General features: G+C 44.7%; 1 protein-coding gene across 2 annotated transcripts in view; it reads right to left on the bottom strand.

The window, feature by feature from the left end:
- The window catches only part of ZNF804A (zinc finger protein 804A), a 390152-nt gene that overhangs the window by 80811 nt on the left and 281849 nt on the right, over nucleotides 1-27492 (bottom strand). For both annotated transcript variants that reach the window (XM_084829868.1, XM_084829874.1), the window contains exon 2: nucleotides 5167-5310. In XM_084829868.1, coding sequence (XP_084685994.1) covers nucleotides 5167-5310 — 144 coding nt within the window. The remainder of the gene's footprint in view (nucleotides 1-5166; nucleotides 5311-27492) is intronic.

Genomic DNA, 27492 nt, shown 5'->3' with positions numbered 1-27492 from the left:
AACTCTGATAGGTAAACATGATGGATTAAGAAAAGAAAGAAAGAAAGAATCACTTCTACCTTTGAGTCTTGGCAAAAAAAAAAAGGGGGGGGGGTTCATGTTCCAAACTGTCACAGTAGCAGATTCTCATTACACAAACGTTATGTTAAAGCAGCTACAGAAATATCCTACTTTTACGAAGGTGCTGAACACCCAGGATTTTAAATGATATAAGTAGAATAAAATATTACTGCCTGCCCATCTTTCTAGCAGTTTAATATCAGCAGGGGGGAGAAAACACAATTAAAATGTTATAATTAAGAAAAGTCACCATGAAGTAACATCTGTCACAATTTGTGACAAGCGGAACATGGCCCATCAGCCATGTATGGCTTGGGCGGGGGGGGGACTTTTGCAACGCTCTCCACTGCCTTCCTTTTCAAGCCTCTTTTTACCCTGACCACCAGTTTTAAGCCAAAATCTTGAAGCTCCTCACTTAGGCCGCAGGCACCTCTCTGTTGGCTAGGAATGTTCAGTCAAATTAGCTGCCTAACTTCATTATCACTCTGAAAACCTCTAACATTGTTTCTATTCACAGCTACACCTGTATTATTATTATTACTATTATTACTATTATTATTATATTTATACCCCACCTTTTCCCTAGTGCTGGGACACAAGGTGGCTTACAAAAATTAAAACATATACAATTAAAACATATGAAAATATACAAAAGTTAAAATCTAAATTAAACAACAATTAAAATTATATTAAAACATTAAAACAGCATTTTAAAACAGCATTTTAGCAGCTTAACCCCAGGTTCCAGCTATGTCCCAAAGGCCTGCTGGAACAAGAATGTTTTATTCTGCCTCTGGAAACACATCAAGGAGGGAGCCATCCTAACCTCCCTGGGAAGGGTGTTCCACAGCCGTGGGGCAGCCACCAAGAAGGCCTTCTCCTGGGTTCCCACCAAATGTGCCAGTGACAGTGGTGGGACTGAGAGAAGGGCCTCCCCAGAAGATCTCAGAACACAGGCAGGTTCATAAGGGAGGATACGGTCTTTCAGATAACCTGGACCGGAGCCGTATGTCCAGAAATCTTGTGATCTCGTTTCCAAAGGAGTTCTTCCCTTTGCAAGAGCTATCACTCAAATCCCAATTTGCATGGCCTGCCAGTTTATATGCTGCAGCCTGTCTCTTCCTAATCTACCATTTTATATACACCGTAATACCACCTCTGGTACATCACAGGGCCGCATTGCAAGAAGTATTCCACCAGCACTTGTGCAGTAGTTAATGGAACAGCACTCACACATGTTCTCCTTCTGCTCACAGGCCTATGAGTTTCCGGCTATTTATTCCGTTTTGTCAAATATTTATACAGGATGTCAACAGGTAAAAGAAAGTATAGCCACTTCTCCTCCCTCCAATATCCTGTTTGCCTGCTTCTCACATGATGTTCAATTTTCCATGCTTCTATGTGAATCATAACCATCAGCCACTTAAAGGCTGGGAGGCCAATTTGTATGATGCTAGCATATTAATATTTACTTCTGCTAACAGTATGTGAGAGCGAAAGAAGCATTTCAGCCTGTGGACTGCTCCAGAGAGGGGTGAGGAGAGATGGGGAGAGGAGGAAAAATCCACTCACACATAGCAAAAATGTTAACTGGCAGGAAGGTCTTACTGGAATATAGAAGCTGTACTAAGGAAACTTAGTAGGAAATTAACGGGTAGCAAATTTGTGGCAGGAGGGGAAGCATGTTGGTGATTTTATGTTTGCAGAGGTGTATGTGCAAAAGTTCCCCACAGTTTCATGCAGGGAACTTACCATTAGCACAACTTCTTTCATTCAGTCTGTCTGTCTTCCTACCTTCTTTCTTTTTTCTTCTATTTACCTTTAAAATTTGGGTTTTGTTGCTGCCATTAGGGATGGCAGCGTTGCTCCTCACAGCAGCCACCTCCTGACAGACACCATTTCTCCTCCACCTCACCCAGGAGTGTGCTAGAACAATGGTATGGTGGAGTCCTGGTGGAGGTGGTGTTCCCCACTGGCCACTACTATTTTTCTAACAGTGTCCCTTAGAACTGTGTCCCCAGGGCATTCTGGGACTGAAAATGGCAGCTGCCAATGAGAACTGCCCTTTCTAAAGTAAAAAGAAAAAGAAAAGCAAGTTTGAAAGATGCCACCAAATGATAAGTGCCCCTCCCTGAAACTTTGAACACTTTCACAACCCCACAACATTGCCCCCTAATTTCAGAGGCCTCTTTACTACTATCCCCTATTTTGAACTGAAAGGTCATGACAGTAAATGTTTGGTTCAGCACATTGAACCCCACAAGTGGACAATGTGTCAAACCTGATTCTTGACTACACTTTTTGGGGTGTGTGCTTTTTTCATTTAAATATGTTTACTCAGAGAAGTGATTCCCACAGAATTTAATGTGAATTACTTCCAAGTAAGGCTGCAATACTATGCACACTTACCTGGGAGTAAGTCCCACTGAATTTAATAGAACTTATTTGAGACATGCGTAGCATTGCTCTGTAAGCGTGTTTAAGACTGCAGCCTAATGTCATTTGGGAACAATTTTGATGTAAGTAGTAACTGAAATGTGCTCATTTCACATGCCAGCAAGGTTATGCTCAAAATCTTACAAGCTAGGCTTCAGCAGTATGTGAACTGAGAACTACTGGAAGTACAAGCGGGGTTTCGAAGAGGCAGAGGAACTAGAGATCAAATCAACAACATTCGCTGGATCATGGAGAAAGCAAGAGAATTCCAGAGAAACGTCTATTTCTGCTTCATTGACTACGCTAAAGCCTTTGATTGTTTGGATCACAACAAACTCTGGCAAATTCTTAAAGAGATGGGAGTACCAGACCACCTTATCTGTCTCCCGAGAAAACTGTACGAGGGTCAAGAAGCAGCAGTAAGAACCAGACATGGAACAACCGATTGGTTCAAAATTGGGAAAGGAGTACAACAAGGCTGCATATTGTCACCCTGCTTATTTAACTTATATGCAGAGTACATCATGAGAAATGCCGAGTTGGATGAATCATAGGTCAGAATTAAGATTGCCGGGAGAATTATCAACAACCTCAGATATGCAGACGATACCACCCTAATGGCAGAAAGCAAAGAGGATCTAAAGAGCCTCTTGTTGAGAGTGAAAGAGGAGAGTGCAAAAGCTGGGTTGAAACTCAACTTTAAAAAAACGAAGATCATGGCATCTGGCCCTATCACTTCCTGGCATATAGAAGGGGAAGAAATGGAAGCAGTGACAGATTTTATTTTCTTGGGCTCCAAGATCACCGCAGATGGTGATTGTAGCCATGAAATTAAAAGACACTTGCTCCTTGGGAGGAAAGCTATGGCAAACCTAGACAGCATAGTAAGAAGCAGAGACATCACCTTGCCGACAAAGGTTCATATAAACAAAGCTATGGTTTTCCCAGTAGCAACGTATGGCTGTGAGAGCTGGACTATAAGGAAGGCTGAGCGCCGAAGAACTGATGCTTTCGAACTGTGGTGCTGGAGAAGACTCTTACAAGTCCCCTGGACTGCAAGGACATCAAATCAGTCAATCCTAAAGGAAATCAACCCTGAGTGCTCATTGGAAGGACAGATACTGAAGCTGAAGCTCAAATATTTTGAAGCTCAAATATCCATCACCGATGCAATGAATATGGACTTCAGCGCACTCCGGGAGAGAGCGGAGGACAGGAAGGCCTGGCGTGCTATGGTCCATGGGGTCACGAAGAGTTGGACATGACTGAATGACTGAACAACTACAGTAACTGAAGATAAATAACCTTCCTTTGTGCCTTGTTAAGAGTGACGTCACTGTACAACAAGCTGGCATATGAGCAAAGCAGGATCCTCTAAAAGAGATTACCTTAACTATTCTCTTTCTCTGTGCAATTCTGCACATGTCTACTCAGAAAGCAGTCCTATAGAGTTCAGTGGGACTTTTCCCCCAAGTAAGCGCGTTTAGGATTGGAGGCTTATGCTCTACCGTTTTGGGACCATCACAGCAGCAGCTGTCTATACCAGGCAAGCATGTAAATGCAGGGCATACTCAAGATGTTACTCAGGATGCCCTGGATAAGAAATCAAATCAAGGGAGCAGTGAGGATGCAACCACTCATATGCGGGCCTTCATGCTTTAATCAGTAGATTAATCCATTACTGCTTTAGTTGATTAAATGGTTGGGCCAGCAAATTTTAATTGGTGGGGCTGAAAGTTCAGGATACAGTTGCTAATCTTTGGAAGCTATTTTGATTCTTCTAGTGCCTCAGCAATAGGGAACACATTATTAAATGTAAATGGAATGAGTGGCAGCTCTTATTTATTAAATTGTAAATTCTCACAAGTCCTTCAGTATCTCAAAGTTTCATGTTAGAGCAATATATTTAAATGTGATGGTTTTATTTATTTTAAGATTTGAATGCCACCTTGTAATGTAAGTGTCAATGCAGCTAATAAAATAGGTCAACAACGTAATCCCATGTAACGCCCCCTGAGTTCAAAGGGATGGACTCCATAGTAATTGAGTATAGGACTGCAGCCTTAAACAATAAAACATCACAAGCAAACAACAAAGCAACAAGAAGCAGCACAAAATCACTAAGACAAGGCAGGAGCCAATGAAGCAACCCCCCACCCCACAGGGGAACAAAGATCCTAAATGGCAAATTAGATGGCACTAAAAGGCTAAGAGAAGGGGATAGACTTTGCCTGGTGCCTCAGAGACAGTAAGGTGGGCTCCAGGTACATATGGTTAGCCACTCACTTATAACTAGAATGCAGGTTTCCCCCAAAGAAGGACCTCTGATATAGATCTTAACTGCAGGGCAGATTTATGTGAAATTATTCAACCAATAATCAGTTAAAAAGCAAATGATTAATCACAAATATATTTAGATAGACAGACAGACAGACAGAGGGACTGATTGATTTAGGACTTATTTGAATGTTCATGTGTTTTGATTTCCGCACTGACATTTGCATGTTTTTTCAGCAAGCAGGCATGCATATGTTAAAATCACAGCTCTTCCTCTAATTTTCACCCAAGTCCCAGACACGAAGCAATGGGCAGCCGTACACTCTAAAGAAAACTTTGCTGTTACATCCTATTGGCACTGGCAGCCATGAAAATAAAAAGGGCAACACTTACCTGTTTATGTGCGTGGTCGTAGGAGTTGATGTGATTGTCGAACTCTTGATGTTTGTAATATTGTTTGTCACAAAGTTCACAATAGAAGTTTGCTTTAAGGTCTTCCAGAGCCTTGGCTATCGTATTCTCCTTTTCAGCATAATCCTGCAGAAGGAGGCGAGAGTTCTTAGTTGTTATTGTGACACTAGAAATTGGAAGGGTTTTTTGTACTCTGTAGTTTAATCAAATTTGTCAACATTTACACTGCCGTAACTAAAAGCCTGCACATATTTGCTTTATCAGCAAAGTAGCACAACATTTTTGCACACTCCAGTTTGCACTCCAATTGACAGCTACCTCAAGGGCTTTCAGAAAACACATGGATAAGAAAACTTTTTTTTAATCTCACAGAAAAGTAAATAAATAGAATGAATATTTATGTTTCTTAAGGCTGTGTTAATGTTAATTTCTAGGAAGGGAAGCACTACACGCACACACGTGCACGCGCACACACACACGCACACACATCACTGGTCAAAACCTTCAGTGACTACATACATTTCATCAGAACACATACAGAGAGTAAAGAAGTCATCTCATTTAGTTACAGAGCTGTTTTCAGTAAACAATAATAAACAATTACTGCTTGAATATGAGGGAAAATAAATATGTTGGAAGAATACTATGGTCACAATTGGATAATTATTTATTTCAAGCATCACAAACATTGCCATAGTACATGCATTGTGTTGGGGTTGCATTTGCCAGTGCTGAAAGAAAGAAAAAAATGTCCCCAGTGCTCCTAGGGGCACTGAAACCTTCACATCATCAGGCACAGCCCAATTTGAATATCTGCAAACCCTCCTCCTCCATCATAAGAATCTGATCTTGTACACATGTAACGACAACCCAGAGTATGGGTTGACTATGGGTTGTCACTGAATCATGGGTTGTAATTCTGTGTGAATCCTGCACAATAGTTTAACTATGTTTGTTAACCACAAGCAATTCAGAGCTCACAACTCAACAACAAACCACCATTTCTCTTCCTGGGTTGTTCATAATTAACAACCACTAGTTAAATCATAGTGTAGGGTTCACACATAAAAACAACCCACAATTTAACCACAACCCACTCATCCCATATTCTGGGTTGTTGTTATGGGTGGACCAGGCCTCTGACTATGCAGACATCCTGACTACAACGTCCAGTCAGCCTTCCCCCACTCCTATCCTGCCACCCCTTCCAACCTGATTTTTGTAACGTCTTGCCAGATGAAGAGATCTGGAGATCTCAGAAACTTGTACTTTTTTTTTTTGCTGATCTTTGAATTGGCCTAATAAAGGTATTACACTATATGGAAAGTGGTCACCTATTGTACTCTCAGCACCACAACAGTGCTTAAAGTATGCTTTCCTTTCCCCTCCTCATCCCATCCCACATCTGATTTTATAGGTACATGAAAGCAATGGTGATGGATGCACTTCTTGGCTACCACAGCTGAGCACCAATTGTCATGGAAATGATATACCAAGTCATATCATTGGTCCATCTAGCTAGTATTGTCCATTCTGACTGGTAGAAGCTCTCCAAGGAACATTATCAGCCTTACCTGGAGATGCCAGGGATTGAACTAGGGATGGATGGAATTGTCAATCTCAGTCTCACTGAGATTCTTAGATTTTAGAATCATACAATCATAGAGTTGGAAGAACCTTGGGGATCATTTAGACCAACCCCCTGCTCAGCTCAGGCACTGCCCTGCAGGTTGCAGCTACACCATCCCTGACAGATAGCCATCCAGCCTCTGCTTAAATATCTTCAGTGAAGGAGAACCCACCACCTCCTCAGGCCATCTGTGCCACTGCTGAACAGCTCTCACCATTAGGAAATTTCAACTAATGTTAAGCTGAAATCTGCTTCCTTGCAATTTCCACCCATTGATTCTATCCCTGATCTTGGGAGCAACAGAGGACAAATCTGCCCCATCTTCTGCATGACAGCCTTTCAGATATTTGAACACTGCTATCATGTCTCCCCTAGGGAGCTCTCCTGTCTGGGTTCTCCAGGTGCCTGCCCAGCTCCTAGCCCCGCTCGCTGGTCCTCCGGGCTGCACTTGAACACCTCTCTGTGCTCGGTAAGCAGCCCACAACTTACCTGGGCCCATTCATCTCTGTCCCAATCACCATTTTCTTTTTTTAAAAAATGGTGGTCAGCAGCCCATGCCTATAGACTTATACGCAACATAGTGCTGTGAAACTAGAATATATGGGTGATTCACAGTGCTTTTTGCATATAAGTCTATGTGCCCACATAGACTTATATGCAAAAACCACTGTGAATCTCCCGACAAATTTGCAGACTGAGATGGGTGCCCACACCATCCCTAGTCTCCCCTTAATCGTCTCTTCTCCAGGCCAAACATACCCAGCTCTTTCAACCATTCCTCGTAGGACTTGGTTTCCAGACCCTTCACCATCCTGGTTGCTCTTCTCTGGTTGTGCTCCAACTTGTCAATGTTCTTCTTAAAATCAGTGCTGTATATGCAGCTCTCACTAATGCAACCTCCTGATGACCTAATTTGCTCATCAGGAGATCCTGGGGCACTTTGTCGAAAGCCTTGCTGAAGTCGAGGTATATTATGTCCACAGCATTCCCACAGTCCACAAGGGAGGTTAGCTGATCAAAAAATGAGAAGATGGATGCAAATGGAGGAAATTTGAATACTGGCTTTAGGCTGGTGAGTTGCTTGGTTATTAACTGACTCTTGAAGTTATGCCTTTTTTGGAACTTTTACTGAAATCTTCACGAGAACATTCAGTGGAACACTCTGACATCCTACCTGAGAAAAGAACAGGGCAATCCTATAAATCAGGGCTGGCCTTATCATTAGGCAGAGTGAGGCAATCGGCTCAGGTAGCAGATGCTGGGAACAGGCAGTGGTGAATCATTTCTCCTGAGCCATTTCCCTCTCATGGAGGATACAGCCTGTCCTGCTGGCTGCCCTTAGGTTTAGTGGAGGATGTTATCTCGTTGCCAGTGCTCAAATAAGATTTAACACGCTCCTGTTGGCTTCTGCATGTAGAATGTGTGTGTGTGGGGGGGTAGTCTTGTCCTCTGTCTGAGGCAGCAAAAGGTCTTGGGCCATCCCTGACTTCAGTGGGGCTTCCTCCCAGGTAAATATGTATAGGAATGCAGCCAGAAGCAATAATCAATAGAAAACCTATATAATTTCATAGCTTCTACTCATCAAGAAGCCTTTTGCATCACCAGTTCCAAACAATTGCCACATTTTCCCACAAAACACAACCAACAACAGGGAGGCCCAGAAAATATAAAAAAATAAAAAATGATACAAAATCAGAGTACCTATTTATGTTTGTGCAGCCCTAATGTTTCAGAGATCTACTCCTTCCTCAGGGAAAGAACTTGGGATTGCACAAAATTAAACAGGCATTTCATGATTTTGAGCCTTTCTTTCTTTCTTTCTTTCTTTCTTTCTTTCTTTTTGCTTAGATAACAGCCTAATCCAGGGGTAGGCAACCTGGTGCCCTCCATATAATATGGACTACAACTTCCATCAGCCTCAGCCATTATGGCCAATGGCCAGGGATTATCAGCCTACCCCTGGCCTAAGCTGTAATTCAGTGTGAATTTGGGGTGAGAAATGGGGGGAGGGATTCTCCTCAGGTGTAAAATCTGAGCATCATTGAGGGAAGCCAAACATATTTTGACCAGACTGATGGCATTTTGCAAGAAGGTGCTGCACATCCCTCCATGGACAGTGAGCATTTTAAATCCTTCTTCTGGTAGAAAGGATGGGTAGGAGAGACAACAGCTCAGTGGCAGATGAAGGTGGCAGCAGAATCCCACAGGCATTTCTACATTAAGAGGATCAGATAGCAGGCAGCAGGAAACCTGGAAACCCTGGAGGGGTGCAGAGTACATGATACAGGCAGGTAGCACAGAATTGCAGGGATGGCATCAGGAAGGCTAAAGATAAGAACAAGCTGAGGTTAGGGATGTCAGAGAAATCCGCTGCAGATTCAAATGAGGCTGGATTCTTTGGAATCTGGCCTCAGGAATCCTCAGTGGATCGGGACTACTTGCCTTGGCTCCACGAGGACTGGAGGCGGAACAGCACTCAGCTGCTTCTTGCCAGCCAGAGTCGTTTGCCTCCTCCCTGTCCCTGCCGATTGCCATGTCTTAAAAAAAAAAAAAGGCAATTGGGAGGATGTGCCCATAGACTTATATACAAAATAGAGCCATAAATCTTGCATATAAGCCTATGGACACATAGACTTATACACAAGATTCATGACTCTATTTGCATATAAGTCTATGGGCACATCCTCCTGATCGCCACTTTTTTTAAAATAAACATGGCAATCAGCAGGGACAGGGAGGAGGCAAACGGCTCTGGCTGGCAGGAGGGAAGGTAAGCGCCCCCAAGCCAGTTTTACCCCTCCTGGAATCTGAGTGGAGAGGAACCAGTCTGGAGAATCTTGGGGGGGGGGGAATGGATCGCCTCCCCCCCCCACAGATTCCCCACTGGAACAGACGGTGGGGAATCTGTACACCCCTAGCTGAGGTTAGCGAGGGATGCTACAAGCAACAAAAAGGCTTTCTTCAGATACGTGCAATGCATAATAAAAAACAGAGGAAATAAGTGGTAGTATTAAATAAGGATGGCAAAATAATAACAGATGACAAAGAAAAGGCAGAAGTGCTCAATTCCTACTTTGGCTCAGTCTTCTCCCAAAAGCGGGTCTATGACCCCCCTGGCAAAGGCGAAGTACAGGCTGAAGGGGCAGGATTGCAGTTTGAGATTGATAGGCATATGGTCAAGGAACACCTTATTACTTTGAATGAGTTCAAATCTCCAGAGCCAGATGAACTGCACCCTAGAGTAATAAAGGAACCAGCAGAAGAACTCTCAGAACCACTGTGTATTACCTTTGAGAAAGCATGGAGGATGGGGGAAGTGCCAGATGACTGGAGGAGGGCTAATGTTGTCCCTATCTTCAAAAAGGGCAAAAGGGAGGAATCTGGGAATCTGGGACAGACCAGTCAGTCTGACATCAATCCCTGGGAAAATCCTGGAGCAGATGATAAAGCAATCCATCTGTAAGCACCTTGAAAACAATGCAGCGATTACTCAAAGCCAACATGGATTTGTCAAGAACAAATCCTGCCAGTTGAATCTGATCTCATTTTTTGATCAGGTAACCTCCCTTGTGGACCGTGGGAATGCTGTAGACATAATATACCTCGACTTCAGCAGAGCTTTCGACAAAGTGCCCCATGATATCCTGATGAGCAAACTAGCTCAAAGTGGGCTAGATGAAACAATGATCCGGTGGATCCACAGTTGGCTACAGAATCGGACTCTAAGAGTGCTTCCCAATGGGATCTTCTCAAACTGGGGAGAGGTAATGAGTGGGGTACCACAGGGCTCAGTCCTGGGCCCAGTGCTCTTCAACATTTTTATGAATGACTTGGAGGAGGAGGTGCAGGGAATGCTGATCAAATTTGCAGATGACACAAAATTGGGCAGGATAGCTAATACCCTGGAAGACAGAAATAAAATTCAAAGTGATCTTTATAGACTGGTGTGCTGAGCAGAAAACAACAGAATGAAATTTAATAGGAATAAATGCCAAGTTCTGCACCTAGGAAAAAGAAACCAAATGCACAGTTACAAGATGAGGGATACCTGGCTCAACAATACTACAAGCGAGAAGGATCTTGGAATTAGGGATGTACGAAAGTCACTTACCTTTCTGAGGATTACGTTGATGGGGGCGGGAGGCGTTCCGTCCCTCCCCCCGGAATCCTCGATGGGGGGGAGGCGATCCGTTCCTCCGTCCCGGAATCCTCCACGGCCGGCTGCGCTCTGCGGCAGCTCTACGGAGCAGCCAGCCAGGCCCAGCCCAGGCCAGAGCCGTCCACAGCCGGATTTCCGGCTGCGGAGGGCTCTGGGAAAGGAAAAAAACCCAACACGTATGCAAATGGTGGCAGCTACAGGTACAGCCACCGCCATTTGCATTCCTTATTTTTGGCCATCTTAGTCTATGTAATAATTTACGTAGACTATGACGGCGAAAATAAAGGGGAACGCAAATAGCGTAGCGGGCGCTATTTGCGTCCCTTTTTGATTCACCATTTTAGCCTACGTAAATATTTAAATATTACTGCAGGGGGAAGGGGAAATCCTTTCCACCAGCGGACTCCCTTCTGCTGGTGGAACACCACCACTGGATACAATCCCTGCTGTCTTCCATATGCTTTGGATGTCAGTTAGCGTCAGCCCTTGCTAGCATGGCCAATCGTCAGGGATGCTGAGAGTTATAGTCCAAAACCTCTGGAGGCCACCAGGGTAGGTGAGGCTGGTGTATGCCATAACTGTGCAGCTGGACAAGAGGGCCATTCCATATATAGGCATTACTTTTAGTGGAAGGCTTTAACAGGAAACTGAAGCTGGTGGATGCCAGTGAATAAATATGTCCAATAATGTTAAGACTCGGCTAAATCCTGCTAAGCTAGTGATGGAATAGCTGATTGTCTCCAGTTGTCTGTGTGTTCTAAATAAATGAAAGTATTTGCAACGACACAATTGCCTTCTCAAAAAAAAAAAAAGTCTCTTAACATCGGTTGATTAAGTTTTTAAATGTTAGCCAAGCTGTTATGCATGGAGATGTGGTTATTATTTATTATTTATGGTGCCCTTCTGGTACTTCAGAACTGAGGAACTAAATCAAAGGGATAATATTATTTCATATGGGCTCACAAACGCAAATACCAGAGGAGATTAGAGAGCTCTCACAGATCCTTTTTGCTCTTATCAACTCACAAAGTGCAACCTGGGCACTGTGAAACACACTATTAACATTTATGAAGATGACTCAGCTTAGAGTTGGCCATTCAGCTATTCCATGTTACTGTATGCTACCTAGGCCCTCCCTGCCAAACCTGAAAACAAAAGAACAGCATGTTCTGACTAAGGTAGAGTTAACCTTAGCAGGTCAAGGAGACAGCCCGCTTGTTATGCTTTGTCTTGGAAAGTGGCAGAGAGTCATACTCGGCTTTCATTAAAAAGCAGTGGTTTTCAAGCTGTGTTTTTCTGAGTAATATTGGACTTCCCAGAAACGCAGTAATAGTAACTGTAACCAGTAACATCAGTACCAGCAGATACACTTCTCCAAAAGACAGGTTGCCTACCATTATCAATCTAGTCCTGTACTGTGTAGCCCCAGGTTGTGTGAACCTTAGAACATACAATAAAACCTACAGCAAAAGGTTGCCACGTGGGGTGCTCTTTCTCAGGGTTTCAGCCAACCAGTCAAACATGTCCCTTTTCAGGATGCTCTATTCCATTCCACTTCTCATCCTACCTCAACATTCAGTCAGCTAGCATTCTGTGCCCACTAAGCATGCTCAGTTCTCATTATGCCATGATGCTTGTTTTCTTTCCCCCATTAGGGTTCCCCCCCCCAGGGCTTTTTTTTTGGGGGGGGGTACTTCTACAACCATTCCACAGCCCTGCTAATGCCTCTGTCCTGTGTGTGGATTATGGTGTTTTGGCTACATAAGGACACACATTAAGAGAAGGAGTATGCTGTTAGTGTATTTTTAATGTTTTAACTGTTTTTAATGGTTTTATTGTTAGAGCATGTAATTGTTTTTAGCAGATAAGGTGGTATATAAATGTAAATACATGCATGCATGCATAAATGCATACATGCATACAATATTGTCAGCTCTGTGACAATCCAAGATACTAATAGCTCAACCAGCTTGGGAAACACCCAAAGTGATCTGAACACTTTTTGGAATCTTGTACAATAGGAAGGAGTTCCTTGGCAGATAGGTTGATGTGGAAAAGTTCCCTGCAGACATGAGATTCAAGAATGACTGCCATATATTATACCTTTCCCTATTGAGTCTCCACCTCCTGAATGAACACGTTAGCCTTTTCTTAAGGCATCAGTGTGGGAGTTCCACAAGGTTAGAACAAGATTGTCACTGAGATGGTAGTAAAGGCTAATCAAGCCAATGTGGGATATCTATCAAGACCGATCAGGGCCATTTATCAGCTCGGAACACTCCAGCATTCAGCAGTTAATAGACATACACAGCCTGCTATGAACTTCTGTCATTAGCATCTCAAGAGCTTCTCTTCTGTTTAGAGGCCACAAATGTGAGCAGATGGAGGGCTTAGATGTGGGACATGTGACAGCTGTCCAGTTGCTCCCTACTATTAATCTTGCCCTGAGTACCAAATGCGGCAGCAGTAGAAGGATGGGGAAGCACTATAAGATGAGGCTGAATGCTTTTTCTTTCCATTTTACAAATCCCAGAGGTGGAGACGCTCCACCAATTAGGGATGGGGGAGAATTTCTCCCTGAAACTTCGGGGGGCTGAGTGCCAACGCATTCGGTCCTCCGAAGGTTGTTCGGGGAGAAATTATCCGCCCCCCGCCCCCCCCCCGGGATGGGACTTACCTTTCACGAATGTCGCTCCCGGCAGCAGTTTGGCAGGTCTTTGTCAGGGGCAGGGGCGGCAGCCGGTCTTTTGACCGGCTGCCGCCACCGCCATTACAAGAAAAGTAAAAAAAACCCCACTCCTGTGATAGGCTACGTAACGATTAACGTAGCCTATCACAGCTAGATTTGCAAAGTCAGCCGTGATAGGCTACGTTAATCGTCACGTAGCCTATCACGGGTGACTTTTTTTTTAAAAAAAGCGCGTACACTAATGGCGGCCCCCATAGGGAGCCGCCATTTGCATTCCTTATTTGGTCCCTTATTTGGTCCCTACAGGGGACGCACTTTTTTTTTTTAAGTCACCCGTGATAGGCTACGTGACGATTAACGTAGCCTATCACGGCTGACTTTGCAGATCTAGCCGTGATAGGCTACGTAAATCGTTACGTAGCCTATCACTGGGCTTTTTTTTTTTTTTTTCTTTTGAAGTTCGCAGCCGGGGAGACGGGGCGCTTCTCCCCGGCCTGAATTTCGGCCGGGCGAGGCGGGAAGCCTCCCCCCCCGGCCTGAACCTCGGGGGGAGAAGCGAAGCGCCTCCCCCCCACCGTGAAGCAAGCTGCGAGACCAGGTAAGTGACTTTCGTACATCCCTACCAAATTCTTTGTCTGTAAGGGAAAAAACTCAGAGTTTGTAATCTGATGCACACCAAGTTGGAACGAAAGTTGAGGTGGAGAACCTCAACAAGCTCATGTTTTGCTGAGGTGTGAATTCCATGAAAAATGAACCAAAACAAATCGCTCATACATCCCTAGGAAAATATAGGGAAAGGCAGTGTGAAAATGGTGTCAGGCCAGGGTATCCCTAACTAGGAGCATAGGAAGCTGCTTTATACCAAGTCAGACCATTGGCCGATGTACTAGTCCAGTATTGTCAACACTGACTGGTGGCAGCAATGGCTCTCCAGGGTTTCAGACAGGAGCCTTTCCCAGGCCTACATGGAGATGCCAGGGATTGAAACTGGGACCTTCTGCATGCCAAGCAGGAGCTCTGCCACTGCACTTCAGTGTGTCCTTGAAGCAGTGGAGGCTGGTGGCTCCTATGTCAGTGGGTCAGTGATCCACTCTGGGTTTCAGTTAGAACTCTAAAGTAGCTATCCAAGGCATGGAACCTATTTCAGGGATAGGGCTCAGCACACTGGATAGCTCCCTTAGAGTTCTAACTGAAGCCCAGAGCAGATTCACAGCCCCACTGACGTCGCAGCCACCAGCCTCCACAGCCCAGAAGCCCCTGCAAAATCACAGACGGAACCCGCTCAGTTTGTGAAGGGAACCTGCCCTATCAGGGGCAAAGCAAGAGAGCATGGACCTGCACATGGTTGCTTTTAGTTCTAGTACCCCTGGAATTCACTGCCTAGTCCTAATGATCAAACAAGGAGAGAAACCCTTTGGGTGTCTCTCAACAACACTACAAGCGAGAAGGATCTTGGGATTGTTATAGATCACAAGCTGAATATGAGCCAACAATGTGATGTGGCTGAAAAAAAGGCAAATGCTCTTTTGGGCTGCAATAATAGAAGCATAGCTTCCAAATCCCAGGAAGTACTAGTTCCCCTCTACTCAGCACTGCTTAGGCCTCATCTGGAGTACTGTGTCCAGTTCTGGGCACTGCACTTTAAGAAGGATACAGACAAGCTGGAGAGGGTTCAGAGGAGGGTAATAAAGATGATCAGGGGACTGGAAACAAAGCCCTATGGAGAGACACTAAAGGACCGGGCATGTTTTGCCTTGAGAAGAGAAGACTGAGGGAAGATATGATAGTGCTTTTCAAGTACTTGAAAGGTTGTCCCAGAGAGGAAGGCCAGGATCTCTTCTCGATCATCCCAGAGTGCAGGACACGGAATAATGGGCTCAAGTTACAGGAAGCCAGATTCCGGCTGAACATCAGGAGAAACTTCCTGACTGTTAGACCAATATGACAATGGAACCAATTCCCTAGGGAGGTGGTGGGCTCTCCCACACTGGAGGCATTCAAGATGAGGCTGGACAGCCACCTGGCAGGGATGCTCTGACTTGGATTCCTGCATTGAGCAGGGGGTTGGACTTGATGGTCTTATAGGCCCCTTCCAACCCTTCTATTCTATGATTCTATGACCCTTCTGTGCAAATTTCCATTTGGGAAAAAAAATGTTCACAGACTAAATCAACTCTGTCCATTCTCAGCATAATGGTCCTGATCCCTCCAGCCAAAGTTAAGCATTTTGAAGTACCATGAATTTAAATGGCAGAGTTATGCACAAATAACTATAACTATCCCACTCAAATAAATGGGTCTTCAAGAGGCTTTGGGCCATTCCCCCCCCCTTGCAAATATATACCTACTCCCCTGACTTATACTTTTTAAAGAAATCACATTTCCTCTGGCCTTTTATTTTGTGTTTTTCACTTTAATTAGTATTTTCTGCAACTGAGATAAAAATGGCAATCATAAAAGATCTTGTCAATTATTATTATATATACTTAAGTCATTTGTTTTCATTACCCCTGAGCTTCATTACAATGGACAGACTGATTTCTTTTTTTCAAATAAATATCTTTTACTTAAAAAAAAAATCACATCAAACTAACAGCTGCAAAGAAGGCATCTTAGTCGACCTCTTGAAGTGTTCCAAAAATGTATCTTGAATGAAAGTAAATACCTTTTATAAACAAAGCACTTTAGAATTTAAAATTATATGTATTCAAACAGATGCTGGATGAAATCCAAGGAGAAGGCTTGACTTTTCTTTACAGATGCTTCTCTCAACCCCACTCCCACACCCTGGTTTCCATTTTACAATGTCTATGTCTTTCCAGTCCATTAAGGCTTTTCATGGAAATTTACCATCTTTCTTCTGTCCTTTTATAGCTCCAGGGAGTCTCACTACTATCCATACTTGATCTGTTATGAAGTTATATGCCATAAGTACTCAGAGATCAAGGCACTGAAAAGATACCTCCCAATTGGGCAGGCCTTAAATAATTGTACAGAGACTTACCTGTATCGGCTGTTTGTTTGTTTTTAATTAATTAATTATTATTTTTATGCACAGGAGGGATGCATAAACACACTTCAAGAAGCATATTTTAGTTCATTGCCCAAGATTCCTAACATTTTATCTCTCTTGCCATGAAGAATACATTTTCTTAAAGAAGTTCTATATTATTCTTTGGAAAACAAGTTCAACTTCATTTTTAAGTTCATCAACTGCTACATGTTGAGTGGAATCCCAAGAGCCCTTTAGGTGCAAAACTAGTGCTTCCATGGACACAGCAATGTGATCCTGATGTGTGGATTTTATTTTTCCAGCAGTTACTTCTTGGCTGAAACGTACAAATTTCTCCATAGTTTTCAGTTTGTTAGGGAGAGAAGAAGGGTGTTTTAGGGTCTTGGAAACCCAGCTGGGCATGTAAGAATCTCCATGAGTCCCTTTGGATAATCTCTTAACCAACCCAAATACCCAAACACACACGACAGACCCCAAAATCCAGGAAATGTATGAAATTCCCCTTGAGGATTTTTACTAGTCTTAATCTCAGTACCTTTGGCTTTCCACAATATTTCTCAGACATTTTTCCTGAGAAGTTACCTACAACACCCCTCCCAATTTTGATTTGATTTCTGTTTAAGGTGAAATCTCCTTATCTCTCTGCCTGTTCCATCCAATACTTCCTAATACTCTTTTAAAAAATGTCAATTGTTTTTAACTCAATTCTAAACTGTTTAAAATTTTTGTTAAAGATTTTATATTATGATTAATCATGCTGTGAACCACCCAGAGAGCTTTGGCTGTTGGATGAGATAGAAATGTAATAAAAGAATGACTGGATATAGTTGCTGAAATTTAGAGGTTGATGGAGTTCCCATGAGACTTTTCTCTGATCCTGATTGAACTGATGAAGTGTTTCTTGGCTTAGGTAGCAACTTGCCCTCCATTGCCCTTAAGTGCAAGAGTGGATATGGGGGGGGGGGATGTTTTCAGTATAAGGTAATCTGAAAAGTTACCGTGTTAGATTATGTTCAAGATGACCCTCTCTGTAGGTTTTCACTCTTCCTAGGTGAAATCCTTTACTTTGAGATGTGAGGAATAGAATCTGGAATGTATTGTATTACTGAGCTATATCCAACAGTGGTGTGGTAGAGGAGGAAAACACAAGGGAGCACAGCTCAGGGATTCTTTTCAGGGCACATGTGAAAATAACATCTGTCAGACTGCTAGGGTGATTGATGGGCTGTCCTTGCTCTGGCAAGTGAAAAAGATGGTTAGTGAGGTGACTGATCAGCATAGATGCTTTCTGGATGAGTGACCACACCTGAGTTTTGAGAGAGTACTATGTAGGGATGCTGGTAGGGATGTACAAAAGTCACTTACCTTTTCGCAGCTTGGCTTCGCGGTGGGGGGGAGGTGCTTCGCTTCTCCCCCCGAAGTTCAGGCGAGGGGCGGGAGGCTTCCCGCCTCGCCCGGCCGAAATTCAGGCCGGGGGGGGGGAGGCTTCCCGCCTCGCCCAGCCGAAATTCAGGCCGGGGAGAAGCGCCCCGTCTCCCCGGCCGCGAAACAAAAAGTAAAAAAAAATACCCCGTGATAGGCTACGTGACGATTTACGTAGCCTATCACGGCTAGATTTCCAAAGTCAGCCGTGATAGGCTACGTAAATCGTCACGTAGCCTATCACAGGTGACTTTGGGGGGGGGGAAAAACCGCGTACGCAAATGGCGGCTCCCATAGGGACCAACATTTGCATTCCTTATTTTGGCACGTCTAGTCTATGTAAAGATTTACGTAGACTACAGCGAAAATAAGGGCACACTATTTGCCCCGTACGCACAGCACATACATATAACTCTCCCTGGCAAAACACACCGAATACAAGCAAAACACCCCCTTTGCTCCCTGCCATCCACCCTCTTTTTCTGGGTGTGGCGGAGGGTGCAGCGGGGCAGCGGCGGCAGGTGCGGCAGCGGCGGGTGTGGCGGGTGTTGTGGCAGGTGCGGCGGCGGCATCAGGTGCGGCGGGGCAGTGGTGGCAGTGAGTGTGGCGGCAGTGGGTGCGGCAGGGCAGCGGCGGTGACTGCAGCGGTGGCGGGTGCGGCGGCGAGTGTGGCGGCTGGTCTCCAGGCCAGCCACAGCTGGGTGCAGTCTACGCAAATGACGGCAGCTACGGCGGCTGCCATTTGCGTTTGCTATTTTTTGCCGTTCTAGCCTACATAAATATTTACGTAGGCTAGAATGGCAAAAAATAGCAAACACAAATGGCAGCCGTCGTAGCCACCACCATTTGTGTACACTTTTTTTTTACTTTGCCGTGATAGGCTACGTAAATATTTACGTAGCCTATCATTGTTAAGTACAGGGATACAAACGGCAGCAGCTACGGCCGCCGCCATTTGCGTCCCTGCTGCCCAGCGGCCGGATGTCCGGCTGCGGGCGGAGCCGGCTGGCGGTTCCGCGGAATCCCCATGGAGCAGAGCCGGCTGGGCAGGACTCTGCGGGGAGGGACAGAGCACCTCCCCCCCATCAAGGATTCCGGGGCGAGGGACGGAGTGCCTCCCCCCCACCGTGAAACAGATCTGCGAAACGGTAAGTGACTTTCGTACATCCCTACAAATTACTAGGGATCGTGGAGAATTCTGCCACGGGGGTGGCAGGCCAAAATCCGTGGTGAAATTGCCCCCCCTGCCCCCCCACAGATTCCCCCTGGGATGAAGCTTACCTGGAGCGGATGTTCTGGATGGTAGCAGCTCCAGCGGCAGCAGCAGCGGTGGCTGGTCTTTCGACCGGCTGCTGCAGCCACCATTTGCATCCTGGTCTTTGCCGTGATAGGCTACGCAAGTATTTTCGTAGCCTATCATGGCAGGCCAAGCAAAAAAAAAGGGGTACGTAAATGGCTGGGGCTACGGCAACCACCATTTGAGTTCCCTATTTTTCGCCGTTTTAGCACACGTAAATATTTTTACATAGACTATTACAGCGAAAAAAAAGGGGAACAGAAATAGCATAGTGGGCGCTATTTGTGTTCCTTTTTTTTCACCACAATAGCTTATGTAAATATTTACATAGGCTACAACAGCGAAAAAAAAGGAATGAAAATATTGCCCACTGCGCTATTTGCGTTCCCCTTTTTTTCGCCGTAATAGCCTACGTAAATATTTACGTAGGCTAAAACGGCGAAAAATAGGGAACGTGAATGGCGGCTGCCGTAACCGCCGCCATTTGCGTATGCCTTTTTTTTTTTGCCTGCCGTGATAGGCTACGTAAATACTTACATAGCTTATCACAGCAGCGTGGCTGGACACAAATGGCAGCCACTACGGTGGCCACTATTTGCATCCGCAGCAGCCAGTCTGCGGCCAGAACTCCGGCTGCGGACAGCCCTGGCCGGCTGCTCCGTGGAGCCACCGTGGAGCAGAGCCAGCTGGGCAGGATTCTGGGGCAGAGGACCAGATCTCTTCCCCCCCCATTGAGGATTCCGGGGGGAGGGACGGAGTGCCTCCCCCCCCCATGAATCAATCCGCAAAAAGGTAAGTGAGTTTCGTACATCCTTACAAATTGCTTCCTAAAGAGATGTTGGCAGTTCTTTAATAGTGAGCTCGGAGCCATTCTGTAGCCATAGAGTAGAAGGTCCTAAACAGATGTCTTAATGATTTAATCTATAAAATAACTGAAGACGCACCTGTGAAAAAGTTAGAAGTTATTTCCAATGGTCATTTCAGTGGAGACACACGAGCACACCAGTGCATTCAGTTCCCACGATCTTCTACTACTCTATGTAGGTTTGTAAATACCATGGAATGTGACACTAAGCAACAAAGCATGCACAAGAAGGAAAGTGCAGAGATATGTTGTAGTGGCATGAATTACAACCACAAACTGCTGTGTCCTGCCCCTTTGCTGGAAAAATTCCTGTGGATGCCCATGGCCATCCCATAGTCAAGTTCTTGTGTCCCAAATACCTCTAGAATTTGGTTGCAATATTTATTAGAGCTGTCCGCAAAAGGGCCCTCAAAATTCTTCACCCTCTTTATGGGCAGAGATGCCATTGGAGGGACTATTTCATCAAAGTTTTCTAGGGGGAAGATACATTATTCAACTGTTTCTCGCAGTTAGGGCTCAACATTTGTATCAAAGGACTGAAGCACCGATTCTTTCTTATTTTCCCCACAGGTGTTCAGGGGTTTTGCACTGCTAGAAGTGGGATCAACTGTGTTTGCAGCCCGGTCCTTATTCTGCATGCTCCACAATGCCCCATACCTAGTGTTGTTCCAGAGCTCTGTACATTGAGGAAAGGAAAGGAGGCCACCACACCCCAAAATGGTGAAGAAAACTGGCAGAAAGGCTTGCAAAGTGGCCTTTTATTTCTAGGGAGGTAAAAAAGAAAAAAAATCAGACCTTTTCTGAGAAAAATGTCCGATGATGATGATTTTGGCCCAGCTGTAGTTGTCATTCTTCTGGGTTCAGCACCTTTCCCAGGATCTTCCCAATGTTAAATTTCTGAGGGGCAACGCAACTGAGGATACATCATGTCTCTAATGCCAATTCTTATAATACCACGACTTCCCTGAAAGCCCTGTAGTGGATGTGAGAGGGACAAAGTTATATTCAGCTGCAGGCAGCAGGGAAGAGGTGAAGTTAATGCCAAAATCTGTCCTCCAGTTTCCTGAATCTTTTCTTCTCCCCTGAAAGAGGTTTTTATTTTTCTACCTAATTCTCAGGGTGTTTTCTATTATATTTTGAAAAAAAGATGGTGGTATTTTTGAGCTAACCACATCACTGTGAGTTAGCTAAGAGTACTAGGTTCTTGGTCCCCCCCCCCAGTTCTTTTACACATCCCTCTGTTGCTCTGCAGAATCCCAGTCTGCCTGTGCTTTTTGATCTGAAAAAGCCCCATGGGAGAAGGAGTGCCACATGATGTCTTCCTTTCTTTACTATCAAATTAAAAGAGAATGGTCAAAAAATGGGATAACTTTTTGGCACAGCACTAATATTTATTTATCTTGCAAAATACATCTGAAATCAAAGTGCCCTTTGAACAGTGTTGCCTGAGGCAAAAAGGAATTGATTGAATTCCATCTAAAATTATCCTAGCTGTCATAGGCAGCTCATTAATTGAAATAGTATTTTTCTTCGCTGCCCACCGATCATATTCCTGTTGGGTGCATTTTTCTTCACTGCAGACATGAAGAACATGCTCACTGTGAACGTTTCATATTAGCACTCTGACTCAGCAGTTTATCCTGTGGTGTCCTTAATTTGTTACAGACTAAATCTTCTTATCGAACAACAGCCAGAACCAAAGGTCAGACAGAAAATCAATGCTGACATCTTCTGTTGACCTACAGAACCTTGCTTCTGCACTTGCTTAATTCCTTCATTCTTTCCAAAGCTTGGTTTATATACAAAGGGTGCCTAGTTTAGAATTAAAAGCCCTTGAAATAAAGCAGTGCAAGACACACTGTTACTTCTAACTTTGGTGGGCCATGAAGAAGGTGGAAAACAGGGTCTCCAATAGTGTTAAATAAAAAGTTTGAATATAGTAAGAGGGACTTCATGGCAATGTAGTGATGTGTTTGAGAACTTCCACATAGTTCATATTATTCCAGTTAATTATTAGTGAGAATATAATAATAATTATGGGGAGTGGATGACAGTTTATTAATGACAATGCTGCTGTGCTAGACTAACTATGTTTGAACAGTGGAGGCTGGTGGTTCCGATTTCGGTGGGCCTGTGATTCCATTCTGAGTTTCAGTCAGAACCAGCCAGAATTCTAAAGGTGCTATCCAAGTTGCTGACCGCATTTTGAGGATAGGGTTCAGGACATTTATTTATTTATTTATTTATACTCCACCTTTCTTCCATTGTGGAACGCAAGGTGGCTACATGTGGTTCCCAGGCGGTCTCCCCTCCAGGGATTGACCAGACCAGGACCTGCTTAGCTTCAGCAAAGTGGCTGCCTCATGTGCCTTCAGACCATGCCTGGGACATTGGATAGCTCCGCTAGAGTGCTGGCTGCTTCTGACCAAAACCCAGAATGGAATCACAGCTCCACCGAAATCAGAGCCACCAGCCTCCGCTGCTCTTGACCTAACCACAAAATCGTGCAATATTGGGGAGTGTGGGGAGAGAAAGAGGCATAGAGAAATGACAGCTAAAATAAATGCTACCTAATCTACATATCCATGAGCACTCTGCTGTGCAAATGGACTTCAGGAGCATTATGTAGGCTGCCTGCCTCATTCATTTCAATGGCTACATGAGTTCACACAAATTTCCCTTTGTGTGTGCACAAGAGCCACATCCTTTGAAGTGAATGAAGACACCTTTGTGAGCAGAGGGCATTTGGGGGCATATTAGAGCAAAACTAGTTACGGGGGAGAAAGTCGTTTGGAAGCAAACCAACTTGATTTGCACTTCCCAGACTAATATCCAGATCAGAAGACAGTTATCCTTTGGACTGCCCAGTGCCCACGTCTCCAGATTTTGCAATACAGTTCTCAGCTCACAAACTGCATACAGAAATGTATATATGTGAACAAGTAGCATATAGGATGTGTATGTTAGGGGAAATACATGTGATTGATTGATTGATTGATTGATTTCTAATTTTTAAAAAGTGTGCAGACAGATTCGAAAAACAGATGGAAGAGATTTATGATTGAATATATGCAAAACTGTCACAGACCAGAAACGGATTGATTCATCTGGAACATTTATGGATTAGGAGAATGGGATTATTGACAAATGGGTGGTAGGTGCAAAAACAGGAGAGATTATAGGGAAAAATTGGAAACAATAGGAATGGGAGAGCCTATCAAGCTCAAACCCATCAAGACTCATTTTCCCAATATCTGGTCTGTATCACATTGTGGCCTTTTTATTCCCCACACTTACATTCATACAGAGTTTTATGTGCATTTTTCAAAACCCGTGTATTTTGTGCACTTTTTTCAAATGTACACATTTTTGTACACATTTCCATTGACCAAAGCATGTTTTTTGTGCATTTGTGAAATGTACTGTTTTCTCATTCATGCTTTTCTAATGTGCACAGGTTTTCAAATGATTTGTTTTGTTCTGCAAAATTCGTTGCAAACAGAAAAGTGAAGATTTCTGACTGCAAATTGAATTCACATCTGCATTCAGTTCTGGGAGGTGTGAATTAGGTAATCTTGCATAAAAATGTGAATCCAACCAATTTCTCACCCATCCCTAGTAAACAGTGCAAAGTGAAAAAGTCCCTCACTCTTATCACTAAAAGTCCAATGAACCCTGTGAATGGCGTAGGAAGGCTCAATGTTGTGGTACGATTGGGTTATGCAGGTGTGCATCTGGATAGGAGTTGATTGGGGTCCTTTTGTAAGCTTCCCCAAGCTTTCCAAAAGGAAGAGTGGGATGTAATTAAGGGAGCAATCTTATGGCTGCTAGTCAGCGGCTGGACAGCCATAGGATATGTGGTTTTCGGGAACCAACCTCAGAGCCCGCACTCCAAGGTTGGTTCCCGGAGAAACAACCTTCCTCCCCTTCCATGCTGCCTCTCAGGCAGCATGAAACAGTCCTGCACTCCGAGCTTGGAGGAGGAGCATGAAGAGGCCAAAATGGGGCATTCCGGGGCAGGGAAGATGGAAATGCTAGTACGATACATCCTACGTGTCAGCCAGCAGCCTCCTCCCCTGCTCTGCCTTCCCACGGCTAGACAGCCAAAATCGGCTGTCTAGCCACAAATGCAGGGCAGGAGAAGTGTGGAGGGAATGATCCGCTCTGTGCTTCTCTTGCCCTGCATTGGATAGGCTGTCACCTCCAAGTTCAGAGGCGGATGCCTATCCGCATAGGATTGCGCCCTAAGGAAAGGACATAATCAATAGCTCCCACTCACCTAGACCGTTCCCTAATATAACCATCTTGATTAAATGCTGGGGTCACATTTTTGTTTTCTCTGAAACTGTAGGCCACTTAAGGATGGATGGATTCACCCTTGCCCAGCTTCATCAGGCACTCGCCAAGCCACTACCAGCCCCTGCTCGTGCCGTCAGACCAGCTCTGTCACAGCCCGGCGAGCACCCGATGAAGCCATTGGGCTGTCTGTCCTCCCTAGCAAGCTGCCATTGTGCACAACAATGGTGGCTCAGGCACTTCTAGGTAGGTGATATTGCATAATTGGCAGCCGTAAAGGGTCAATTTACACAACTTTATAGGCATGAATGCTCCAAATACTCTGGCAGCTGTGTTGATCTATATCAACAAGCCAGTTCTAGGAGTTTTCATCTGCTAGGAGCAGGTTGTTTGTAGAGCTAATGGGTCTTAATTGCCCATTCAAACCTGGGCCACCCCAAAATGCAACACGGATAGCTCACAACAATATATTGCTGCTGGGAAAATCTGTTTCTCCCCCGCCTACCATGAGGATTATGACTAAACTCAGACAGAACAGGTAATTCTGAGCAGGGGTGGGAAGCAGATGACATGAGCATCCCTGCTCATTAGAAATGTGCAGGGCTGCATCCATGTGATCCTTGCTCCATTCATGCATGTAAAGTTATGTAAATGGATCCTTTATGGCCACCAGTTACGCAACATTACCTACCCAAAAGCACTCGTACTGCCATTGTTGCGTACAGAGGTGGCTCGCCAGGGGCTCTGTGAGTGCCCTGCAGTTCAGCAAGTGGGGTCTGAGAGGGCAGGTGAAAGGCAGTCTGTCAGACTCTGCCTTCGTGGACTCTCACCACATCCCTAAGGCCACTACAGAGCACCATTTTGTTGGCTGAGATGGATTTACCAGATGTTTTGGGTGGGAACCAAAGTGCACCTGTATGGCATGATCATGACCATGAGGCCAACCAACATCCTGTTTATAGCATAATAATGCAGAAAAGAAGAGGTCAATATTCCACTGATGGTTGTTACTACCTTCTATTGAGGGTTAAATCCCTGCTTTTATTTGAAATGGCACCTCATAGGAGAAAATTTACCACATATGAGTCTTTCATTGCTGACCTTTCATGTTCAATCTGAAAGGTAATGAGAATGGCAGACCAAAATAGAAATTCATTTACCTTTCAGGAAGCTTTTCCTGCAACATGATCTCTTCTAAATTGGTTAAATATTTGCAAGCAGGCACATTCCGCCTTTTCCAATAAATAAACACTTTCTTCCCCTGGCAATTTCATTTCTGGTTCTAATCAATTTGTTTATGGCACCATAACTACCTCCCTACACCCACCCCAAAGCATACATACCCATTTCCTGGAGGGGGGAAAAATGTTAGAATTATTCCTAAACTGTATGATTAAACCAAGGTCTCTGAAGAAATGTACACACTAAATTAAAATTAGGGACGGGAAGGTACTAGGGCAAAGAGATGTAAAGTAGTGTTTGAAGCTGTTTGAACTTAGTTCCCACAAAATTGCTACAGCATTGCAAGACTTGATAGGTGATATACAGGGGAAAATGATTGAACTGAAAGAGAGGACCATTCTCTGAAAATGAAATATATTCTTCTATATACGTACAAGTATGTACAAGTTCAGTCCTCTTCTTAAACCAATGTGCAGAAGGTATTCCTAATACTCAAGCATATACCAAAAAGAATTGCCCTTTCATGCTTTCATGCATTCGGCCTCACTGAAATCCGTGGCGGAATTCTCTGCCATCCCTAGTTTTGGCCCACTTGCGCTGGCTGCCTGTATGTTTCCAAGCCCAAATCAAAGTGCTGGCTTTAACTTATAAAGCCTTACATGGCTCAGGACCACAATACCTGATGGAGCACATCTCTTGGTATGAACCTATCATACACAATGCTTATCATCTAAGGCCCTCCTCAAGGTGCCTCCTCTGAGGGATGCTCAGAAAGCAGCAACAAGGGACAGAGCCTTCTCGGTGGTGGCCCCCCAATCATGTCTCCCCAACGAAGTTCACCTGGCACCAACATTGTTTTATTTTTGATGTCGGATTAAGACCTTCCTCTTCTCTCAGGACTTTGGCAGCTTATGATGAGCTTTTAATCAGGGCCCAGATTTTTCTTATGGTTGATTGTTTAAAACTATTTAGATATATGTGTGTATTGTCTAGGGGTGGACGAAAGTCACTTACCTGTCCTCGAAGGACGTTCGCGGTGGGGGGGAGGCGCTTCGCTGCTCCCCCTGCGAAGTTCCGGCTGGGGGGGGAGGCTTCCCGCCTCAGCCCGGCCGAAATTCAGGCCGGGGGGGAGGCTTCCCGCCTCGGCCCAGCCGAAATTCAGGCCGGGGAGGAGGCTTCCCGCCTCGCCCGGCCGCAAACGCGAAAGTTAAAAAAAAAAAAAACGCCCCCTGATAGGCTACGTGACGATTCACGTAGCCTATCACAGCTAGATCTGCAAAGTCAGCCGTCATAGGCTACGTCAATCGTCACGTAGCCTATCACGGGTGACTTTAAAAAAAAAAAGCACGTACGCTGATGGCGGCCCCCATAGGGAGCCGCCATTCGCGTTCCTTATTTAGTCGCTGTAGTCTACGTAAATGTTTACGTAGACTAGGGCGAAAATAAGGGCAACGCAAAGAGCGTTGCCCTTATTTTCGGCATAGTCTACGTAAACATTTACGTAGACTACAGCGACCAAGTAAAGAACGGGAATGGCGGCTCCCTATGGGGGCCGCCATTATCCGTACGCACTTTTTTTTTTTTTTAAGTCACCCGTGATAGGCTACGTGACGATTGACGTAGCCTATGACGGCTGACTTTGCAAATCTAGCCGTGATAGGCTACGTGAATCGTCACGTAGCCTATCAGGGGGTGTTTTTTTTTTCTTTTATTGCAATGGCGGCGGCGGCAGCCGGTCAAAAGACCGGCTGCCGC

The sequence above is a fragment of the Heloderma suspectum genome, chromosome 1 (genome assembly GCF_057233095.1).
Source record: "Heloderma suspectum isolate Gila_16-S chromosome 1, 16-S_ref, whole genome shotgun sequence".
Classification (NCBI taxonomy): domain Eukaryota; kingdom Metazoa; phylum Chordata; class Lepidosauria; order Squamata; family Helodermatidae; genus Heloderma; species Heloderma suspectum.
This window is presented reverse-complemented; position numbering and strand designations above follow the sequence as displayed.